Source organism: Hesperophylax consimilis, chromosome 3 (assembly GCF_061612785.1).
Source record: "Hesperophylax consimilis isolate HC1 chromosome 3, BYU_Hcon_1.0, whole genome shotgun sequence".
Lineage (NCBI taxonomy): Eukaryota > Metazoa > Arthropoda > Insecta > Trichoptera > Limnephilidae > Hesperophylax > Hesperophylax consimilis.
The window spans coordinates 8,229,645-8,252,919 of NC_142838.1; the positions used below are offsets into that span (position 1 = coordinate 8,229,645).

General features: G+C 33.6%; 1 protein-coding gene across 1 annotated transcript; it reads right to left on the bottom strand.

Moving 5' to 3' along the window:
• Positions 1-2,496: 2,496 nt before the first annotated feature.
• Rab32 (RAS oncogene family member Rab32) lies at positions 2,497-21,266 on the bottom strand. The gene is made up of 5 exons (XM_089646868.1): positions 19,813-21,266; positions 12,515-12,731; positions 6,409-6,590; positions 4,723-4,866; positions 2,497-3,420 (listed from the first exon to the last, which is right to left on the bottom strand). Exons 1-5 carry the CDS (start codon positions 21,145-21,147, stop codon positions 3,298-3,300), a joined length of 2,001 nt encoding a protein of 666 aa, XP_089502994.1. The 5' UTR covers positions 21,148-21,266; the 3' UTR covers positions 2,497-3,297.
• Positions 21,267-23,275: the final 2,009 nt, after the last annotated feature.

A 23,275-nucleotide genomic window follows, 5' to 3' on the forward strand; every position in this document is an offset into this window, starting at 1 on the left:
ATATTGCATCAGAGATCCTGTTGTAAGACACCATACAGAATTACAGACTAGTTCTGTTGGTATTTGGTATTACCGATAATGGGGTATTTTCACAAATGGTTAATTTATTATTATTGGTTAGTTTATTTTTCTGATTCTGATAATTGTAGTATAAACGTGTAAATTTAATATTATCATTAATAATTATTTATTTTAAAACCGCACATTCTGAAACTGTTCCAACTGGCTACAGAGTCATTATGAGTTATGGCATAGAAACTGCCACTGGCTGGTAAGATGGCTGTCCACAACGCGGCCGAATTTACAAATATAAACGAACATGCCGTTTTAGAGGCAAATTGAAAGTAGCACATTTTAAGTCTATGTAGAAATTTGGTTGACAATTCAAAAATAAAATACTATCGTTTTCCTAATTTTTTCGAGAATTTAAAAAAAAACAGTGAAAATTCTTTATTGGTCGATAAAAAATAACAGTTCTGCGAGTCCTTAAATATAATATTGTGTAAAGGTAGTAGGGGGATTAATTTGGTACTCAGATTATTAAGTTGCGTGAGTTTCAACAAATTGTAGTAAGCCCCAAGAAGCAGTACAAGTGCTGAATCAAGAGGTCACGTCACATGTCAGCATTTATCCGTTCCTTATTGTACCAACATCCTTAACTGAGGCCTATCAAATAACTCGAAGCCTTAAAAATGGATTACACTAAAAAATACCCGTATTTTTGCTGACCGCAATAATTCAACCGAAACATTTTGCCAGGTGATGTATACAATTATAGCCTTTGCGGGTTCATGGCGTTATACCAAAACCTCTTAGATCACAGCTATTTCCTCGCATTCAACTACTAAGGAAGACAAATATATACATATTTTTAGGTATATTAAAGATAAAATCACAGAGTAGAAGAATATTAGGAAATAAGCAAATACGAGTGAATTGGGATTTAAGACAAGATTTCTGGTAAAAATAATGTTACCAGTGGTAAATGGGGATTGATTTATTTGTAACATTTCGGATTCACTGCCAAAATTCAAACGTGTCATCATGTCAATAATATAAACTGTTCAATGTGCATACATACACACACACACACACATCTATATACTACACCCGTCACCTTGTAATTAAGGAATAAACATACCACTTAGCAGACATTACAAGGAAACATATTAAAGGTACCCAACATAAAGTATCTAATTCCTTTATATTGTTTCATCACTGTAAATCATCAGTTTGTTTATTTAGTAAAAAATATATATTAAAAATAAATTAAAAAAACGCATCATAACGAGAAACCGTAAACGTAAAGGCAAAAATTGTTAAATTTCCAACAGAAAACAGTTAAATTTCCAGAATGCATACTAATTATTTGCTTTTATCGTGCGGAATGTATCGAGACTTCATATTTTTATACCGATTGGTTCAATTTATGCATTTTAAAAGTGGTTTTGGGGGTGGAAATCGTAACATTCTGATAAAATGTATTTTGTTTTATGCCTACCTACAGGAATGAAACATCAGTGGTGTTAGATAAAAAATGTTTTATTAGAAAATACTTCTTTTAACAGAATTGAACCATTTATGTACAAGACTTATTATAAAATTGTACTCTCTACATTCAAATCGACATCTGAAACTAAACTTGATTTGTTGAAAAGTTTTACATTTGAGATGCCTTCAATTTATAAATAAATGATATTGATTACACATTATATTAAATTACTATTTAAATAACTTAACAAGTAGGTACAGCTATATTAAATTCGATAAAAAACGATTGACAAAGTACTTAATATAGTCATGTGAATAAAATAAACCATGGAAATTAATATTTATAGCAAAACTGCCCAAAGTTGGGCTGGCGCCATTTTACATAATTAAATGTTACCTAGTGTTTTCTGCAGTGTGTTTGTTTGGTATTAAAAATATCTTTTGAAAAAGATGATTTTTTGTTATTGAACAACGGTTTAATTCGGTCAATGGCAATTTCAAGATTTACCAGTCCTCTAGATGTTTATAAAGTAAATAATTAGGTAGGTATAGATTATTATCAAGTTTTCAAAAAATTGTGGCTATGTTCAAGCAGATAATATTAGATTGACATCCGCTATCCAACACCTGACAATTATTATTTGTATAAACAATGACGAAATAAATGATTGAAAACATTGTTATCCATTCATTGCCAAAAATATTTGTTTTACTATTTATATTAATATTTTTTTTGGAAATAAGTCATTGCTATTAAAACTATGATTAAATTAATATTTTGTAAATTTCATACATTAGAAAGGTCCAGGCATACAGAAAAGAATTCTTTATTTTGAGACGGAATAGATAATACAAATTATATCCTTTGAAATCGAAATTCTACAACAGTTTTATTAATTTTATTCTATCCGACTAGACCTCGACATTTTTTCATATTTCAATCATTTCACAGTTTTACATATGAGATTTGAGTTTATCACAATAAGACAAAATGTTTTTTTTATATACATATAATAAATAAATACTTTTTAATTTTCTAATTTTTTTTGGAACATAAAATTCATTTAATTACTATTTTTATGACATTGATTATTAATTGATTGCTATGATGATGGCGTATTTTATGATTTTGACACATAAGACAAATACATGATATAGCTACAATAATAATAAAAATTAAGACGGAAACAAATATTAGTTTTTCTTACTTTTTAAATACATTATTTAATTGCCAACGTAGGGAATTCACATATACATACATACCTCTTGAACGCACTTATAAAAATAATTATTATATTAATAAAATAAAACAGTTGAACATATTATTAATAATAAAAATAATATGTACATACACAAGCTATCAAACAGTCTGACCCTGCACTGATTAAATGGGACTGTATAAATGTTCATATTAAATAAATAAAATTCAAACAACAATCTTCCCCGAATCTCTGTAAAGATACATTTCGTGAGCAATATAGTTTCAATAGAGAACTTTTCATATTGAAACAGACAAATTCATTGTTTTGTTAGACGGAAATATCCAATCTATAAAATGTTAATACACAGTAAAAATAAAAATACAAAACCAGTCTAAATGCATTAACATTAATTGCACGCAGCTTCAGCTGTTCTGCAATTCACCATAAAATACATGAAATATTAAAATACAAAGTTATTAGTTATTACTTATTTTCTACATACACTGCTTCACGTATTGTTCAAAAATGTAGAAAAATGTGCACATATTTTCATATTTTTGCTGTGAATATTGGTATCTAGGAGTTTAGGAATGGAGTGAGTAAATCAGCAGGCACAGGATTTGTTAGCCGCCGCCGCCGCCGCATCTGAGCCCCCTTGACCATGAAGGTCGAACTTTTCACTGTCCCTGCTTTCGCTGCTTTGAATGAGTTTGTCGTTGAGGAGAATCTATAAACAAATCAATACTATATTAAATATCTTTATCCGAGACACTATCTAGGTAACAAACCAATTCTTTACAACTTTGTAATCATTCAAAAATGTAGCTGCTAAAAATTTGTTGCAAAAATGACGTATAATAATTAGGTCCCAATGGTTGAGTGCCAAATAAGTTGTCCCGGTAAAACAGGGATCCTGGGTTCGATTCCTAGTTGAGACCGTTATTTTTTTCTGTATCTTGTTCCCATTCATGTTTTAATTTTTTTAGTATTATCTTCTTCTTCGATAATATATTGCATTGATGGGTATGACCTTCAAAATTTATTAAAACGAAAAAAAATTAAAAATATTAAAGTTTTAAAAAATATTTCTGAGAACACAATGATTTGTCTGGTGTAATCATATAAAATCACGGGATGGTCAAAACGTAATCCACTATTATCTTGCAAGTAGCAATCCGTGAGGATCGGATTCGGTAGTTTTTGGTCGTACGGCGTTAGAGTGTTGGAGCTCAAATGGATGTAAAAAGATTTTACCAATTTTTTCGCTTCGTTTCTCATCTAAATGAGATAGTCTGAACTGTTAACAAATCAGTTCTAACTTTTTGAAAATGGCAATTAATATGATTTTCTGATAAAAATATTATATTATGGGTAGGTACTGCATTGATCTCTCCAAAGAAACACTTCATATTTTGAAAATGAATCTTAAATTCAATGCTAAAGTTTTAGAGTTCATTAAACAGGAGATAAAGATAAAGTCATCACGGGAATTAGTATTTTTAATTAATTCTTTAGTAAGTCTTGCTAAGAAAAATCTCTTTAGTACCTACTCTTATTTACACTGATGCAATATTGATTATACCTAATATGGAAATCGTAGCTCAATGGTTAAAATATACATATATTATGCAATGACCAAGATTTAAATAGCAGTTAAGATTAAAACAAATATTAGCTTTACGTAACTTAACTTAACATAACGCCGTAATTCAGTAAGAAAAGGTCATTGTCGTTTATGTAAAGACTTGTTCTCCATGGCGTCGACAGGAATGTCGATTTTGTTTTAATTATCATACTAATTCAACATAAAAATAGTTATTTGTAGAAATATATTGGAAAAAATTGCCATTTCATTTTTAGTTAAAACTATGTACCTATACTTTGCAAAAATGTGATAAAATTTTATTGAAAACCATCCACAAAATTAGTGTAACAAAAAAGGCACAAATTTAAGAACCACCATTATTTTACATGACTTATTACTATTATTTCAAATGGTAAGCAATCATATTTATTAAAAAAACTTTACCTTATTAACTAGTGATCTAGCCGCCTCTTCGATGTTGATATTTTCCTTGGCCGAAGTCTCGAACCAGCCCGCGAAACCTTTTTCTCTGCAGTACTCATCCATTTTCACGGGGGTATTGACAATGCCTTCTTTTTGCTGGTCGCACTGTAGACAAAAAAAACATATTCATTTTTGGGATGAATACATAAATGTCCCATATGTACCCAATTTTAAAAATATACCATTTTAATTTAATGAGAATTTTTGGATGACCGGAAACGCATCAAAATTACAATTCAACCCACTTTTAAAAAGTGATATAAAGTCATGAAAAGTGATGAAACAAAAACTAGATTACTTAGGTTGTTTTTTTTTAAACCATTATATTTTGTCCGTCTTACTAATGAGATTCTTATACGCCGGTTCAACGTTGGTATGGTAAAGCTGGCCCTAAGACAACCGTACAAACGCGCTAGTAATATGTAAGTTTGTTACTGATCGAACATTACGCGCAGCGTTATTATTACACCGCGTTTATAATTAAGGGGGCATGTGTATAACAAAGATGATAAAAAAGGGATCATTCGTTACAGAAAACGAAAAAGGATCGTGGCTGTTCAGTTAATCTCAAAGACTAAATAAAATAATAAGATCGTTTGTCAATCCACGTATGCGATTCAATTTTGGATACAACTTACCTACGTAAAATTATTACAGGTAGGTACGAATAATTATTTACTAAAATTATTTTTTTGGTACCCGAACACAATATTTCGAAAATTATTATCCGTATAATATGCAGTTTGGATTAATCCTAAATATAATTTTTTTACACTAGGTATATGTTTTCAATTTCACGTAGTTACAATCTCTTGTACGAGTAACATAATCTAAAGAAAAGCGAAATAACTGATTAATTTACTTGTAATCATTTATCAAGTGTTGGCCAATGTTAATCTTATCTTTTGTGGAATTTCTGGATTCTCATTTGAGTACATACCTACTAATTACGTTATTATTAGCTTTTTGTTGATTTTTTGTAACTCTTACTACGTGCAATTAAATTATCATTCTACATGTGCGATGAAAGTCGTCATGATTAAAAGGGTTTTTTAATAAAATTAGCTCTAACTTGGTGCTACTTAGTAACAAGAAAGTACTTGCGTAAAGATAACATCGATATATTTGTTATGCCGAAACATTAATTATATAAAATTTTCTCAATAGAAAAAAATCGCAAAGTAAGCTGCGAAAATTATTAAAAGCACATGTAATAGGCATGAAAAAATTCACAGTGTATCTTTAAATGCAACTAAAGCAATTGTCGAGAAATTTGTGCTCTATTTCAAACGAGCCATGTTTTATTAAATATTTTCATCATTTTCTCTTTATTATTATCGTTTTTTAACATTAGCGCGTTCCCTCTAAAATTCATATTTACATATCTCCCTTTCAAACCATCCTTCAAGGTCCTTAAAGAAAGGAAGTTCTGAGAAGGAAAACTATATGATCTGTGGTCCAGTGCATCCATCAGGTACAAGGCGATAATAATAATAATAATAATATTCGGTTAATTTATATAGCGCCGTTTTGTGAAAAATCACCTCGATCGAGAGTGTCCGACTGGAGAGGTAAAAGGGTCTTCCTTATCTGGCCTCTGTCGATCCGGCCAGCCACGCAGTAACTGAGCAAACTTTAAAATCTTACTTTGTTGGCCAATAGTACACAGGGAATGGGCGATCCGTCTGGTAGTTGAACCTTGGAGTCCAGGTCCTGTTTCCACTTGACCACTGCATCGAAGGTAGCCACCCTCGTGACGTCAAACACAATGAAGGCGCCCACTGCCTCCTTGTAGTACACGCGAGTCATGTTGCCAAAACGCTCCTGACCTGGAAACGATTCATTATTTTTTAAGAAATATATATTTTTTTATGTGACACCTCACTGTCTGTACAGTGTTAATATTATATGAAGAAGGAAAAATAGATGCCGGAAACTCGTTCCACATTCGTAAACATAGGAGATCGCTTCCTTCAGATTGCACCAGACATTAATTTGTTGGTATTATTACTATTTTATTTATTTTTAATTAATTTAATTGCGTAGTTTGTACATGATGTACGTATAAAGTATAATATTTATAAGTATAAATTCAATTTTTTTTACACTAGGGTTTCCTGTTCTGAGGCGGCCTGTAGTTTTTTAACTTTTGGATTAAGTTTCAAGTTGTCTTTACATCGTCTCCATAATGTTAGTAAGTTTAATATCACTCTGTTCTCTCAGCCATGTTTTTACTTTTGTTTTAAATATATATATATATATATATATATATATATATATATATATATATATATATATATATATATATATATATATATATATATATATATTCATTTCCGTTATTTTTTGTTTATTTTGGTAGAGCATTGTATAATTTCGTAGCATAAAATTGAATATTTCTCTTTCCAAAAGATTTTTTCAATCTGGGAGTAAGTAACCAGTATATTTAGGCTCATTGCTATGGTTGAGTATTTATGTTGGCCATATTCAGCTATGTTTTTTTATTTTATTTTAATAAAGTTTTTGTGGACTTGGAAGTTTATAAATATTTCTTCTGTCGGAGTTATAAAGGCTCTGTAACTCCGTACCCGAGAGGCTCACTGGTGAGAAACCAATATTTATGTATTCAGAACCTTTATACAATTTCCTTCTTATCACTTTTAGATATGGTCACAATCCACGTTATGATATACATACTTCCACACATTTATAAAACCCAAAATGGTATTTTAATTAAATTGAAAATGGGAAGAAATAAAACCTCATTTTCAATGTCAGGTTTACAGTTAAGTTTGATTTTAAATGGCGAATCTTTGATACAATACTAGCTGACGTGTACCCCGCGGCGTTGATCGGGGACTTGTAAATGGTTTTGTGAAAGTTTTGAGGTTGTAAATTCTAGAGTACCTGACAACTGGGCGCATTTTTATGTAATGTTTATACTTTTTTCATTAATTATATTTTTGTATTGTAATAAGTATTTATTTCATTTGATTGTGCCATGTGTTTCTCGACCTCTTCAACTATTAACTTCCACTACATAGTACTACATTCTCCTTGGTGACCGGATAAATCATCAAAATGATAATTCATCACATCTTTAAAAAGTTATATAAAGTCATTGAAAGTGATGAAAAACAACTTTATTAACTGGGTTAAGTAGGTTAGGTTAAAAAAATTTTTCATCGTTTTTAATGACTTTATCGCTCTCTAAACTCTCCTGGCACAATATATTTTTTTTAATTCCAGATCTCGGGGAGGGTGGTGCAATCCCACGAGCTCCATATTATACATAGAACATATAAAGTAAATATAAAAAATATTGTAACATAATACATACACAGTAAACGAAAACCAAATAAAATAATAATACAAAAACATAATGAGAAAAAAGTTTTTTAAAAATAAAAAATATTTATATGCATATATTTTTTCAATCTATGACATCAGGAATTGGCTTCATCTCTTGTAAATAAGCCCCTCTCAGAAGTGCAGTGCTGCCATCACAAGACGTGATGACAAGATATTTTTTCGTTGCTAGTCGTGTTCGAAAGCTGGTGATCCTTTTTTTCATTAGTGCTCGGAATCCGGGAGCACTAATAAGAATAATTATTTATGTAGATACACAAAGACTGATTATGACTGAAAATTGTCTGATTATATTATATAAATTATTTTCAATATGGAAATATTTCGAAATAAAAACGACAATGCCATTGTGTTTTATTATCTTTTTTTTGTGACAAATGGATAAAATGATATCCTCACTGGGATTTCCCGTGCTGAGGATTTCATTTACATATGATTAAAAATTTAGTACTATGGATAATATAAATTAATTATAAATATATTGTAAAGTGTTTTTTTATGAAATAATTATAAATATATTACAAGGTGTTTTTTTGTTCAGTTGAGTGGTTTCGGTCTCAGTCTGTATTTGGTGTCATTATATTACCTATTTCTGATCTCCCTATGTTTTGTATCTAGTCTTTTATTTGAGATTTAAATGTTTAACTATTGTTGTGACTTTTGAATGAGAGTGGGATTTTGTTGTAGAGTTTAGTATCATAATATATAAACCTTTTTTGCCCAAGCGTTGTGTTTGTAGTTGCATGTTGTATATGTTTTTGACCCTGAGATAGTATTTCTAATTAGTTAGTTGATATTTCTTGTGTTTTGTATTTATGAATGTAAAGGAGTATTGTTTTATAATAGAGTTGTTTAAGTGACATGACGTTAAGTTTGTTGAAGATTTCGTCAGAGCTAGTTCTTACAGGGTCTTTCAGAATAATTTTTATCATGGCTTTTTTGGGTTTTCATGATTGATTTTAGATTTAAGAGCCATGTAGATCTTTATTCTTTAAGTCTATTTCACTAAGGACATTCATTATGGTTTTGAAGAAATAATCAGTTTTTTTAAATTTTATTATTTAAACGGTCAATGTACTTGGACCATTTTAAATTTTGATCAATTTTTACACCTAGATAAGTTACATGGTCAACGTTTGCCAATTGGGGACAGTTATTTTACAATGCCCAATTAAGGCTGGCCGCATACATACGTTTTCCGTATTCGATTTCCGAATTCGTTTTCCGTATTCGGAATTCCGTGAGACTAGCGCAAACGTTCGTTTTTCTTCATTCGGAATGTATAAACGTCAGTACCAGTGTTGCCAACAAGGGCAATATATCGCCATTTAGGCTACTTAGAGCGAGAATCGGCGCCGAAAAAATCTAAAACTGGTCGCCAATTAAGCTACTTCAAAAACATCAATTTTAAACATGTCCCGAAATTCTCTAGCCACCCCCCCCCCCCCCCCTCCCACGAAATTTTTATTTTCACGTAAAAACATCAATTTTAAACATGTCCCACCTAACAGCAAATTCGGCTACTTTACGCTACCTTATATATGAGAAACGGCGATATTATGTCAAGATCCGTTGGCAACACTGAATTACTGAACGGAAATTTCCGAACGTTTGCGTCGGCACAAGCAAAATTTATGCAAGAGCTGCGTTCCACATGACGTCATTAGGTTTTTTCCATTCGGTTTCTCCGAACGCGCCGGCTCGCATTCGGAACGTGCGTAAGGAATTTGTTCCATTCGGAACTAAAACGAACGTGTGCGGCAGTTAATGTATTTTCTACTGATTCCGTGCATTCGGATGTCCGAATACGGAAAACGAATTCGGAAATCGAATACGGAAAACGTATGTATGCGGCCAGCCTTAGTGATGGGATCAATGTATTTTTTATTTCAAATTTCCTTCCGGGTTTTTTGTATTTTTTTTATTTTGAAAGAGATGAATTTGGTTTTATTAGCATTAAGTGTAAGTGAGTGGTAGGTAGTCTAGCCATTTTTGATTATGTTTAGTTAGTCTTCTGATTTCTTAAATATTTACCACCAATTTTTCCCATTTATTAGAAGAACTGTATCTTAGTATATATCAACTTCTAGGAATGCAGTAATATTTGAATAAATCTTTTTATCATTCGTGAATATTGTTGACTTATGTGATAACTTTATCATCTTCCTAAGAGTAATATTTCTTCCGCGATGTAAAGACAAATAGACTTGTTAAATAGAATGTTTGAATAGAGAAATAATTTATGTGTAGATAGATACATAATCTTTTACGTCCATATCTAGTAACAGAACATGTATATATGTCTGCAAGATTCTCGGTCCTCGGGTACAGCATTTTATAAATTAACCTAGCTCATTAACATTTTACAGAGATTAAGATTTATATTTACCCCGTTAGTAAATTTGTTTTAAATTTTACACAACTGATAAACAACCATTTAAAACACGTTATTCATAAAGAACTTAGAGTTTGCTTTTCAAAAAATAGTAAATCCTATTGGAAAATAACGCGTTAGTCTGAAAACTTGACAAATTAGTTCCAATTTTTAAAAACGTTTTAAAAATACTATAGGCAAATTCTTCACATAACCAGTGTGAAAATGACGCTTAACTTCAAAGAAAATTTGAGCTCATTGAAACAGATTTCGCGCAGGACTACCTCACAACACAGACAACCGAAATTAGTATAATTATGATTTGAAAGGAAAATTTTGACTTTGCGATGAATTGCGATGTTACATGTTATAAACCTTGCCTATTATTATATAACTACCGTGGGAAATTTGTAACATATCAAATACCCACGACAAGACAAGTTATTTTCGCTATAGATACAACTTGACGATTATTTTTCACTCTTCAAGATTCAGGTAAGTAATGAATTTTCGTATTTATATAATTGTACGATATCTAATTCGTAAACTTTTATTAAAAATTGCATTTTCTCGCTAAGTAATATTACCCTAGTTTTAACAATAGTAACAGTCTTTTTTGGTATTAAATGCTTAATTCGTAAACATCCCATACCTCGCTTCTTGCACCCGGCCAATCATTTCCGTCGAGAGTAAACGCATATCACGCCCTAAGTTTACAGATAAGGGCTTCGTAAAGTGTTAGCTAGAAACTCATAAACAAGAACGCACTCTCGCTCTCTATCTTATTATTTGTAGAAAGATAACTTTGATGACAGAGAATCTTATCTTGACATTTCAGTAGTCAAATAAGTCTGTTGACAAATATCATTGGTAATAAAAAGATTATTCGATATTTATTTTATTTATCATGTCCACATAAATTGCAAAATGAGAACAATAAATTAATAATAATATTATGACTAATGTATCTGCAAACGGAACAAAAGACTGAACTTTTCTTACATACAGAACTGAAGATGACGAAATCAACAAACATGAAGATGAGAAAATCATGATGTAACACCACCACAACAACCTACAGTCCGCCTCGGAACAGAAAGACCTGGTGAGGAGGACTGCGAATTTACTGCGTATTTCAATGGTAATTAATACAAAATTTAATTAAATTTAAAGCAACAAAAATTGATTTATTTCTATAAACACGCATATCTATTAATATTCCTTCATACATTGCAGTTTTGTAAATTGCAGCGTATTTATTGGCTTGATATATAATATTCGCAATCACGTAACTAAATCAATAATGCAATGAGTTTTGAACGAGTATCTAGAAAGCAGTTATTGAAGTAGTATGTCCAAGTGTAAAGCATAAAAGCTCTCGCAACCGAAAATAATTTGCACCCAAAAGACATTGTCTGATGGAGTAATAAAAACGTCGTACTAAAAAATAAATTTTAAAAGCGGGATTAAAGTTCTTTTGGAGTTCGTGTGCAATAAAAGTATATTAGTAAGCAACTAGCAAATGAAATTTTTAAACAATATAATTTTTTTTTGTATTAGGCAATTCACCCTAAAAAGAGTGCTATGTGAACAATATAATTAATGTGCATATAATTCGAAGGGGATTGATATATTGGCTTTTCACGGCGCGGGCGGGTCTAAATGTTAACCTACCTCGAAAGCTGAGCGCTTGAGGGCAATGGTAAGCTATTTTTCTAATCCTTGTAGGTTTAATTTGATGATAAAAATTATTCTAATATTTATACAATGATGGTAAGTATTTTTTTCAATCGAAACGTCAAGTATTTTAATTAAATAGGAATAAAAATAAAATAATTAAGATGTAAATAAAGAAAACTGCTTCTTATTCTTAAGTAGTAGTAAAGAAATTCTCAACAGTCTCAACTGCTGGGAATTAGTGTGACTATGGAACCCCCAATATCGGAAATGTTGAGGGACAGTAGAGAATGACTTCCACTCTACACAAATAATGAAGAAATGGGAACTTACCAGCAATGTCCCACAGCTGTAACCGTATGGTAGTGTTAGAGTCCCAGTTGAGCACCTTGAGCGCGAAGTCCACCCCAATGGTGGCGCGGTAGTGCTGACTAAAAAATTGATGGACATAGCGTTTAATGATGGACGTCTTCCCGGTGCCCAGCTCGCCAATCACCAGAATCTTGTACAGGTGCTCGCGCCTGTCTCCTCCCAGCGGCGCGGGGTGTGCCTGGAAATAAACAAACAATATATATAACGAAAAGAAGAAAGGACTATTTAACTACTGATAGCACCCCCAAACATGCGCAGTTTTAACAATATTTTATCATTTCTGAGATTTGTCTACCTGAGGGAGTATGGCCCTCAATATACCCGTGGAGCTTTCCTACAGACTCTCTCTTGGGTGTGCTCGGAATGAACCATCTACGGGTCACATGGGATGTGAACACTGTTGCACATTTCCCCAAACTGATTTGTGGATGGTTTCAAAATTTGGATTCATTCCTATGTTCCCGATGGTAATCCCCGTCACCGACGGCACATCTCCCGACCTGCAGGACTAACTTGCCAATGGTCATGACGGTAAGGAGGACAATCTTGCTGTTGAACATATTGTTGAAGATATTTTTAGCCCCAATGCAGCTGCTTTTGCTACTGCTTGTGTAGTAGGTACCATTAGAAGCTTTAGTTATTTCATTATTATACTTTTTATATTTAAAAACGCATTCAATAATAAAAATCGAATTGAAATGTCGAGAAAACCTCATTATTCTGAATAGACCATGACAAGCTTTAGTCATCCTTGTGATCAAATCGATAAGATTCTTCGATATTCGTGATAGTGCGTATTCACATATTCTCTCTGTGGCATCCGACCTTCTGCTGATTGAAGGAATCATAACAATATACATATTATTTGGACCGGGGGTCGATTTGTGGAGACAAACACAGCTTAATTATGGGAGTACCTTATGTATTATATTAGATACAAAATTATTATTGCATTGTAACATATTTTATTGCACGTTATGTAAAATCACTTTTTTTAATAAACGTATATTTAAAAAAATAATAATAAGAACATTCAAATGAGCATTTTAGTAAGTAATGCTTCTGTGAAATTCAAGTTGTTAGGATGGTTTAGTTACATAGATGGTGATTTCAAACCAATATTTTAGCACTTTGAAAACAACTTTAAGAATAAATTATAGACTAACCTATTATTCAACAATGAATAAAAAAAATGTATAACAACACAAAGTATGACCACATCCTCTGTTTGAAAACAATAGCTAATCTTACGATAGATTCAATCTAATTTCATGATTTTACCAAGAAATATTTTACAAGTTTTTTTCATGTCGTACTTACCTCGACACGTTTTAGAGACATTGTGAATTATTTTAAACACTTCACTTAATAAAATTTCAAAGCACGTCCCTCGTCTACGAATGCAAAGACAATAATGGATATCTTTTGAATAATTGTTATCGATCAATGTTTATTATCTTCCAGCAGATAAAATTATCAATCATTTTATTTGGGTACCAATGCGATAAATAAATTATTAGTGCCTAGTTTAATTTAAAGATTTTAATTTATCTTTCTGAAACACAGTAAATGATTCATCTTCAAAGATATAAATTTGACTAATTATGTTGTAATTTAAAATACTGATAATGAATCGCAAGCCAAAGTTAAGTATCAATGATTATTGGGGCGGAATATAATGTTTAAAGCAAATATGTTCCGATGTTATGGAAATATACAGAATCTAATTCAGCCATAAACTGCGCGAGTAATATAATTTATTTTAAAACACTTCAGTAAAATAGTCGCTACAGGTACATTATTGACTAATAAGATAAAAAAATACAGATACGCACCATTTAAAAGGTTTAGGTCAATACGAACAGCGTATGTAAGTAGTGTATGTTTTACGTTATACTCGAACATGTTTTTTTGTGAAAACAATCAAAAGAGATGTGGACAGAGGATAATAATATTATACATCGTCAGATAAATGATCAAAAACAGTCATATTGTAAAAGCCACATTTTAAATGTTACAACCAAATAAAATATATAGTGGGTATAACAACACTGGGTGTTGTCGGCTATAAAACTGGAAAACTCAATAAATCTACTACATATATTTTGTTCTTAAGAACAATCTTCCAGTGTCAAAATGAATGTTTCTTTCCCAAGACAAAGGCTATCTAAGGCAATCCGTAAAACATTTAAATATTTGTGTCTGAACTTTGTAAAATGAAATAAAACACACTTTTTGGCGATGTTTTTTTCTTGCATAAATTAAAACAAGCGGCTGGTGTTAAGCGGGGATTTAAACTTGATCGCCCTACAAATACACAAGTAGTGTTATTATTAGCGGATCTTTTCCAAAAGTTTCACGACGTGGTGCACGCCTTTAGAGGAAACTACAAGCCAAAATGTGTATATTCTTGGTTTATCTTATATTTTAGGTAATAGGCATTGAAATCGCTTGAAAAACGGAGAGTAAATAATTTTATAAGAAAGCAAAAAAGTTAAGCAAGTGAAACTGTCACAGATAATCTTCGCTATAATACTGTATTTTTTAAAAGTTGTTTCCTTTACGCGTTCATACATTTTTATTGAAAAAAAAAGTTTTCGTAGTACATTTATATTTTTTATTGAGGAATTTATTTTTAATTTGTATTCTAATCTACCGAAACGATAGGAAAACCTTCAATTTATCTAAAGCATATTTTTGGTATTCATAATGTATACCAATTCGTTATAAAGATTAACCAAAATAGTGATTTAGCATTAAGCTTCTTAAGCCAACGTTTCCGACAATGTTGCTGTGTCCATTATCAAGGAATGATGGGCACTATAATGCTATCCGAAACGTCGACCAAAGAAGGAGAAAGCACAACATGGCGTAATAACCTAAAGAAATAAACACGACAGCGATTCCTGAGTTTATTTGAAGAAATAAAAATGGATGTCATAGATATAGTCGTTTTTTTTGTCCGATGACCTGTACATTTTTTACTCGTTAAATAAGCTTAGCCTGATACAGCCTGAATGTATAATGTCAATGGCGCTTGATGCGTTTCATTACCTTACAAATCCGTTTAATAATGGGAAGGAGTTACGCAACATTATCTTCACACTCTATTTAACGAGTTTTGAAATCGACATAATAAACGTATAACAAATAAAATATCACCATACCTAACGTTATCTAAAACTACATCTAAACCGAAATTCCTAGTTGGAATTCTATTACTATTTTAATTTTAAATCACGGTGGAAATGCAAATGTTGTCTGATAATCGTCTTTCAGACTCTATTTACATATTTATGAAGACATGTTCATAGATAGGTACAGGTTAGAGAAATAATACTTTCGACATTTTTCGTCCGCCGTTTTGGTTTGGTATCAAAAAATTGTCATACTAGTAATAATCAATTATATTTTGATTAGTGAAGTAGTATTTTTGAAATTGTTATAACTTTCAACTCTTAAATATTTACTTCAATAATCACGTAACATTATACGAATTCGTGCAACAAACTCGTATTAATATTGTACGTATAGTAAAGCGTATCGTGTGATCCGTAATACAATATCAGCTGGTGACCGCGACTTCACTTCGAGTGACTGCACATCGTTGAAATGTCGCAAAACCAATATACTGCAATACCTCGGTGCAGCGTGCGGTGGTCCAAAAGGTACACTTTGTCAGTATTGTCACAATGAATAATGACTCGATGTAGCCAGGACTTAAACCACTTAGAATTTAGTTAATTGACGATCATTTTACTATATTATTGGTAACCAATAAAACATTTACTTTAACTAAACCGTTTCTCCACTGGGGTGGGCAGAGAGGACGGACCGCCAAACAACTCGGACTTGATACTACAGGGTTTTCCAATAAGAGGTGTTATTTTGAATAGCCCGCTATTTCGATAGATGTTACTTTTGAAGCTGTCATTTTTTGACATTTGATAAGTAGAAACTACGCCATTAATAAAAATGGAACGATACACGCTTCAACAACGCATTGAAATTATTAAAATTCACTTGAGTGAATCAAATGCAAATCATCTTGTGATGAGGCCCATTTCCACCTCGGTGGCTTCGTCAATAAGCAAAATTGTCGCATCTGGGGCTCGAAAAACCCAAGAGTTATTATTGAAAAGCCTCTTTATCCTCAACGTGTGACTGTTTGGTGCGGTTTATGGTCCGGCGGAGTCATTGGACCTTACTTTTTCGAAAATGAGGCTGGAGCAACAGTTACGGTGAATGGATTGCGCTATCGAGAGATGATTAATGATTTTTTATGGCCGGAATTGTATGGTATTGATCTGGACAGCGTTTACTTTCAACAAGACGGCGCTACGTGCCACACAAGCAACGAAACCATTGATCTTTTACGATTGAATATCAAAATAACACCTCTTCTTGGAAAACCCTTTATTATTATTCTGGCTCTTGACATAGCCCGATTCAAGTATGTGATCCACTTGAACGTGCCATATCTTCCTCGGGCGTCCCCAACTTCTTCTACCATTCAAATTTGCGTTATGTATTCTCCTTTCTTCGCTCAATCGCTCTACACGCCCAAACCATCTGAGCGTCCCTTTCTGAATCTAACTAATTACCTTTACATCACCCTTGCATTCTTTGTGGATCTCAATATTTCTCACACGATAATACACGATTTTACCACATATACACCTAAGGGATCTCATTTCTACAGGATTCAGTCTACTTTTATCCATCCTCTGCCAGTTCTATGCCTCATTACCGTACATACGGGGTAGGCACCAGTGCTCCATTGTGGACTGCGAGCTTCGCTTCTTTGGACATTTTCTTTGCTAGCGCCAACCGCGTTCAGTCCTCCATTAATATAGTTACCTGCATTTACCCTTCGTGCAATATCTCTATCAGCCTTCCGTCTCTCGTAAACATACTTTCCAAATACACAAACTCATCCACCTGCTTCAAGTATTCATCATTGCCACATTTTTACTTTAAAACGATATTTACCAAAAATTTAAAAAATAGTACATACATACACCGTATTAAATTTATTATTTATTTTAAGTGCTAGACTGAATTAATTCAATCGGTTAGTTGGAGCAGACATCAGATAAAAAAATAAAACAAATAATTGTGCAAGTTCTGGCTCTGTCTTGCCTAAGTTTGTAAAATAAGATTTGTTATGTTGAAACCGAATATATATAAATTTTCAAGATGTTGCAGCGTCGTACACCAAGAGCAGCCTCGTTTGCTTATGCTATTAACGTAAAACACGACAATTTAATTACACATTAAATATTTTGCCTCCATCACAAAACTAATATATGAATTCACTGGAGATGAAAAACGGTTCACCTGATAAAATAACTAAAACATATAATTTTTCCATGCCTGCTTCGCACCTGCACCTACATACCTAAGGTTGGTACATGCAATTTTTCACGCGCTTGTGAAAATATCGATGTGAAGACGTGAGTATGTTTGGCCAGAACAGAGACGGTATTGTAAGTAATTATTTTGTTTGGGGACATTCATTATGACTTAAAACAATTATTTTAAATACACTTTACAGCAGTCTTTTAAATTTAAAATCACAACACCCTTAACTAAAAAAATGAAAGATAGCAAAAACATGCGCCGATACCATTATTTTTTTACGTTTGCGTTTTGCGTGGGCGATGTGGGCAAAATTTATACATTATTTGGAATTCAAACTGAAACCATTTGAAATTCAAACAATTTAAAATTCAAATTATTTATTAATTTAAATACAAACGATTTCAAATTCAAACGAATTCAAATTGCGGTCGCATGAACATCTCCCACGTCAAACGTAGCTGTTATGCTGCATATGTAGGTACGAACCAAAGCGCGACCCGAGCTACGAATTAACGGAAAGGAACGAAGCAACCGAAAGCAGCGTTTCGTGGCTCGGCTCACGTTTCGGTTCGCAAATTTATACGCAGCATTAGGCAAACATAATTACTTTCATATTCTTGTTCGATATTTTATATTTTTAAGAGCTTAAGTAATCATGTGAACGTAGACTTCAAAATTGAAAGCAGATAGTAAGTAATAAGTTATATAATTAAAATTAGTTTAAAGCAAGTTTATTTAAAAGTAATAAAAAAGTATTAAAGACTTACATTGTGTATGGTGGTTACTTCCACTTTCCATCCACAACACTCGCAAGCTCTAGTATGGTGGGTGGGATCAGCCATTATTGTTCGCGGTAAGAAAACGCACTATTAATTAACTTCTAAGCTTGACAGCTTCAAATGAATAGTCCAATAATTATTGTACTTAAAAATCAACGTAACATTTTTAATTAATTCATGCATACCATTCTGCATCTAACTGGCTTTTAATTTGCCAATTATTACAGCTTACCATGTGACCATCTTAGATTGACAACAAACAAGTTGAGATATTAGATTATTTTATTTATTTAGCAACGCCTCATTACTCATTACGTAACGTTAATTATAATGAATGAATTTCGCGATATGAAGTAATGAGCGATTAATGTTTATAAATTTACTTTAGTAAATTCATCAAAGAACAGCGCGAATTGATCACCGGAGCATCTTTGATCACGGACGGGGGCAAACTGAAAACCGGTCCAGGAAGTTACGTAAGGCTTCCATATTCATAATGTTAAAGGACTTGTTTAGTAAAAGAGCTTTTAATTCTGTCATCTAATGAAGTGCATTATTGATATTGTCATATTTATTCACACTAGTGACACCAATAACATTATACAGATATCTTGACAGCTACTTGCGAGCGCTATCAGCATGGTTATTATTTTCAGTACTAGACAAAATTTCACGCTGTCGCAAAAAAATCTTTATAATTTGTATACCTATGCAGTTAATATTGTACAACAGATTGACAATATTTATGATATAAATTTAAAACAAATTAAGGATTTTTTCTGTTAAGAAAGTTTTATTGGGGTTTCCGATAAGCAATTTCCCCTACCATGTCACCACTGAAAATAAAATAAATAAACTTTATAGGTGCTCAAAGCAGTCGTTATTCCACGATTAGCATAATGTTTTTGATAACCTTCAGCATACAACATTTTGTAGATTTTTGTCAACCGTTTTGGGAACAGCGAAAACAATATTTACGTATATCAACAACCGCCATCGTTAAAACTTACATGATCAATGTTAAATATGTTAAATATTATGTTCAAGTATGAACGCTTGTCTAAAGTGCATTTGAATGATAGAAGTCGGTGCTGGTTATAAGATAGCAACCCTTACCGAAGTGCCGCTTCCCATGTCTCTTTTGGGGTCAGATCCGTCTAATAGATCGCCAAACGGGGGCATGCCGTGTTCCGGCAGCAGTCGGGTCTCCTCTGTGTCCTGGAAGTCCTCGTCGTCTGTCCTCTCGGCGTCCTGGCTGATCTGGTCCTGACTGGCGTCCGGGTCCGGGCTGGTGGCCTGGCTCGGCTCCCGGCTGTGGTCTGTGCTCTGCGCGGAAGACCTGCGCCGCTGCTGCGCCAGTTGCACCATGCGGGACAATCTTGGGGAAGAGGATTCCGCCTCTCCCAGGTCCCAGTCCTCCCGATCCTCGGACAGACACACACTGGCTTGAGCCACGAAGGCTATCCTCCTGCGGAGCGCGTCTTCTGGACTCGGAGATTCGATTGGCCTGGGTATGACTTGAACACTTGCGGCTTTCTTACGTTTCCACGTTGAAACAGCGAACGGAAGGGTAGAAACTGGGTGAGTAGTCGCTATTGCCGTTATGTCAACTTCTTGAATATCTTCTATTGGAGGAGGTTCCGTCTCCAAAATATCTCGATCGATCGATTCAGATGACGTTACTTCTTCCTTGATTGCTTCCGTAATACCTGTTTGCGGGTGAAGAGATTCAACTTGTTTAATCTCGAATGATTCCGTTTTTTCTTGTTTCGATTCGCTTATCGGAGAGGACATATCGGTGCGAGTTGCCTCGACGTTCTCCACCGAACCGTACCCTGAGCCGGACTCATCGTTGATACTCAGGTCCGAGGGCGGTCCGTCCTGTCCGTCCGGGGTGCGACGTCTAACTGAAATAGGAGTGAGGCTGGAGCTGCCGGAAGAGTGTCTCTCCCCTCCCCCACCAGGTTCAGGGCTTTCCCGCGCCCCTCTCCTACCCCCGAAGGAGCCGAGTTTTCGAACGAACGCCCCCGCCTTACTTCGTGCTCCGCCCTTTTTCTTCTTTTTCCCCTTCAACAGTTCTTCTTCGGCGCTGAAACCTTCCGTTTCCGCTTCAACGCCGGGATCCTCGTCAGTCGTTATTTCTTCCGTTTTCGTTTTCTTCTTTTTCCTTCGTTTTGAATCTTTGGCATCCTTGTCACTATCATCCTTGCTGTCAGTGAGATTTCCTCGCTTCACAGGGCCAAGTTGAAAATTTTTCTTTTTGAACGGCGATGTGAAGGAGCTAAGTTTGGATTTTAATTTCGACTGATCGGATTTCGGCGTACCGACGGGTGGTGGGGTTTCTACAACTTTTTCGATCGAGGGAGGGTCCTCGGGTACGTACGGAATACTCGACTCGAAGGACTCGTCCAAGGTATCTTGCGAAGCACTCCTACTGGGCTTAGACTCCATATTGGTGAGTCAGCGGTCAGCCGGGGTGCCGTATTATCACTAAAGCCTCTTAAAGCTTTTCTGCTCGCACCGACCCGACGGCAACTTTTCCACCTGACTAATGTGGAGTGAAGCAGTTGTGTAACGTAAAACTAGCGTGACCCGGTGTGCCCGACGGCGACACGACGGGGCGGGCCCGGGTACAGGGAGGGGGAAACGGTGAACGATTTGCCGATTTTTCTTACTCGAAGGGCGCCTTTACGCACGTTTCAAGAAAACTGAACTTGATTACCTACGTTTAATTAGATACATTATTGACATAAATATTATACCGTCGATGGTAAGAGATATCGTACGGCTCTTCTCATGGCGAAAATTCAAATGTCAAAATTAGACTTCATAATTGGTTGTTAGTCATTACCATGTAGATTATGTGTTCCAATAATAATAATATAATTAGTAATAATATTATGTAACCATATTTACACTGAACGACGTGTACATCCTGTTGACAACCTACTTAATTGTAGTTTAGCGGGATAATACTTTAAATAACACTAAATAAATTTAAAAAAAGCGTTTCAAAAGTTTACGTAACCTTGTGGAAACATATATTACATAATAGCTTTTAAGTCGAATGCGGATCCAATAATATGAAATACCTACTCTACAAGTTGTATACATTCATAATCAACCTCTTGGTGCGATATCTAATTAGTGATGTTCTCTTAATATGGTAATAATAGTACATATAATAATAACTTAGTTACAACTACTTGATGCAGTCATGAATATTCTGGCAATTTGATTTACATTTATTTCACGAACGGTAGAGTTGCGTAATGTGGAAGGTACATTTATAAGTAATAAATTTTATTTGAAATGTGAACTTTAAATAAATTCATATATGCTTTCGCTCGACAATAATCTTAAGATATTATCTAATACGTAGATCATTTCAAATTAGAAATCTAAATTACGTTCATCGTCATCAAAGACAAAGCAGTAGAATGACCAAGGAAAAACATATGTTTGAGAGTGATAATTTGTCGGTAGTAGGTATGAATAAGATTGGATGGAGACATTAAAGATTTGTGAGAAGTACCGAAAGGTCACAAAAGTTGACTTAAAAATTATATTTATATAAATTTTGAATATATATATAAAAAAAATATATATTTTTCTTTTACACATATTTTTTTGCTCGTAAGAATAAATAAATAAAATAACTTTATTACATAATGGTTTAAATAATTGCTCAATGTATGAGAAATGATTCAAGGTTTAATTCGACAGCGGTCGGTATCAGTTTCAGTGGAAGTGAGTTTGGTCCAATGGCTGTAACACGATACGCAGATACTGGCTGGTAGCTGCTAGCCTCGCTCGAGAAACTCGATAGTCCCAAACACACCGTATTACAAACATATTATTATTACCTGTTAATTGGATCAAGACGATTAGAGGGGATAGGATATCCGACGAAGCGGAAGTATTTCCTTGTTGAAGTTTGACGCGCACTTAAACGCGTCCAAATGTATCGTAGTAAGTGAAATCCCAGGGGATCACATTTTGTCTCTTTTGTAGTACCTTCTTGACATTTTGACTGTCAATCATAGAAGCCATGAGAATAAAATTATAGCATTATGTTATTGGAGCTGCTTAGCAACAGTTTACGTTTCGGAAATTATTTTATGTTTTGGTGAGTGGTTGGAATGTTTTTTTTAGAGAGTTCCAAAAAATATAGATCACTGGCGAAACGTCAAATTCACACCCCCGAAGCATTCGAAAAATTCGGTCTGCCTATTGTCCCTACGATATCGATAACGTATTAGAAAGAGAGATAATTCGGTCTTCCCTATTGTCCCTACGACATCGACAACGTATCAGAAAGAGAGATGATTTTAAGTAACGATTTTTTTTTTAAATTCGCCTATTTCTGTGAATGAACGCGCAGGGAGGATTCAAGAGACACAACTCACAGACCAAAGGACTTGGCACAAATTCATTGCTTATACTATACATGAATACAATATCAATCAAACTTTTCTAATATTGCGATCGAATTTCATTGGATTATAATGTCCTCATGGGGCTTCTCGAATTTTTTCTTTCATCCACTTGCACGTCAAAATATTCTCTTTCTCAGTAA

Bases quoted from the DNA above. Each gene is read 5' to 3' on its own strand.
- Rab32 (XM_089646868.1), bottom strand. From the start codon at position 21,147: ATGGAGTCTAAGCCCAGTAGGAGTGCTTCGCAAGATACCTTGGACGAG. The intron at 4,867-6,408 runs GTAAGATTTTAA...TTTTGTCTACAG, and splicing joins GTGTACTATTGGCCAACAAA to TGCGACCAGCAAAAAGAAGG. The intron at 3,421-4,722 runs GTAAAGTTTTTT...ATTTGTTTATAG, and splicing joins CTAGATCACTAGTTAATAAG to ATTCTCCTCAACGACAAACT.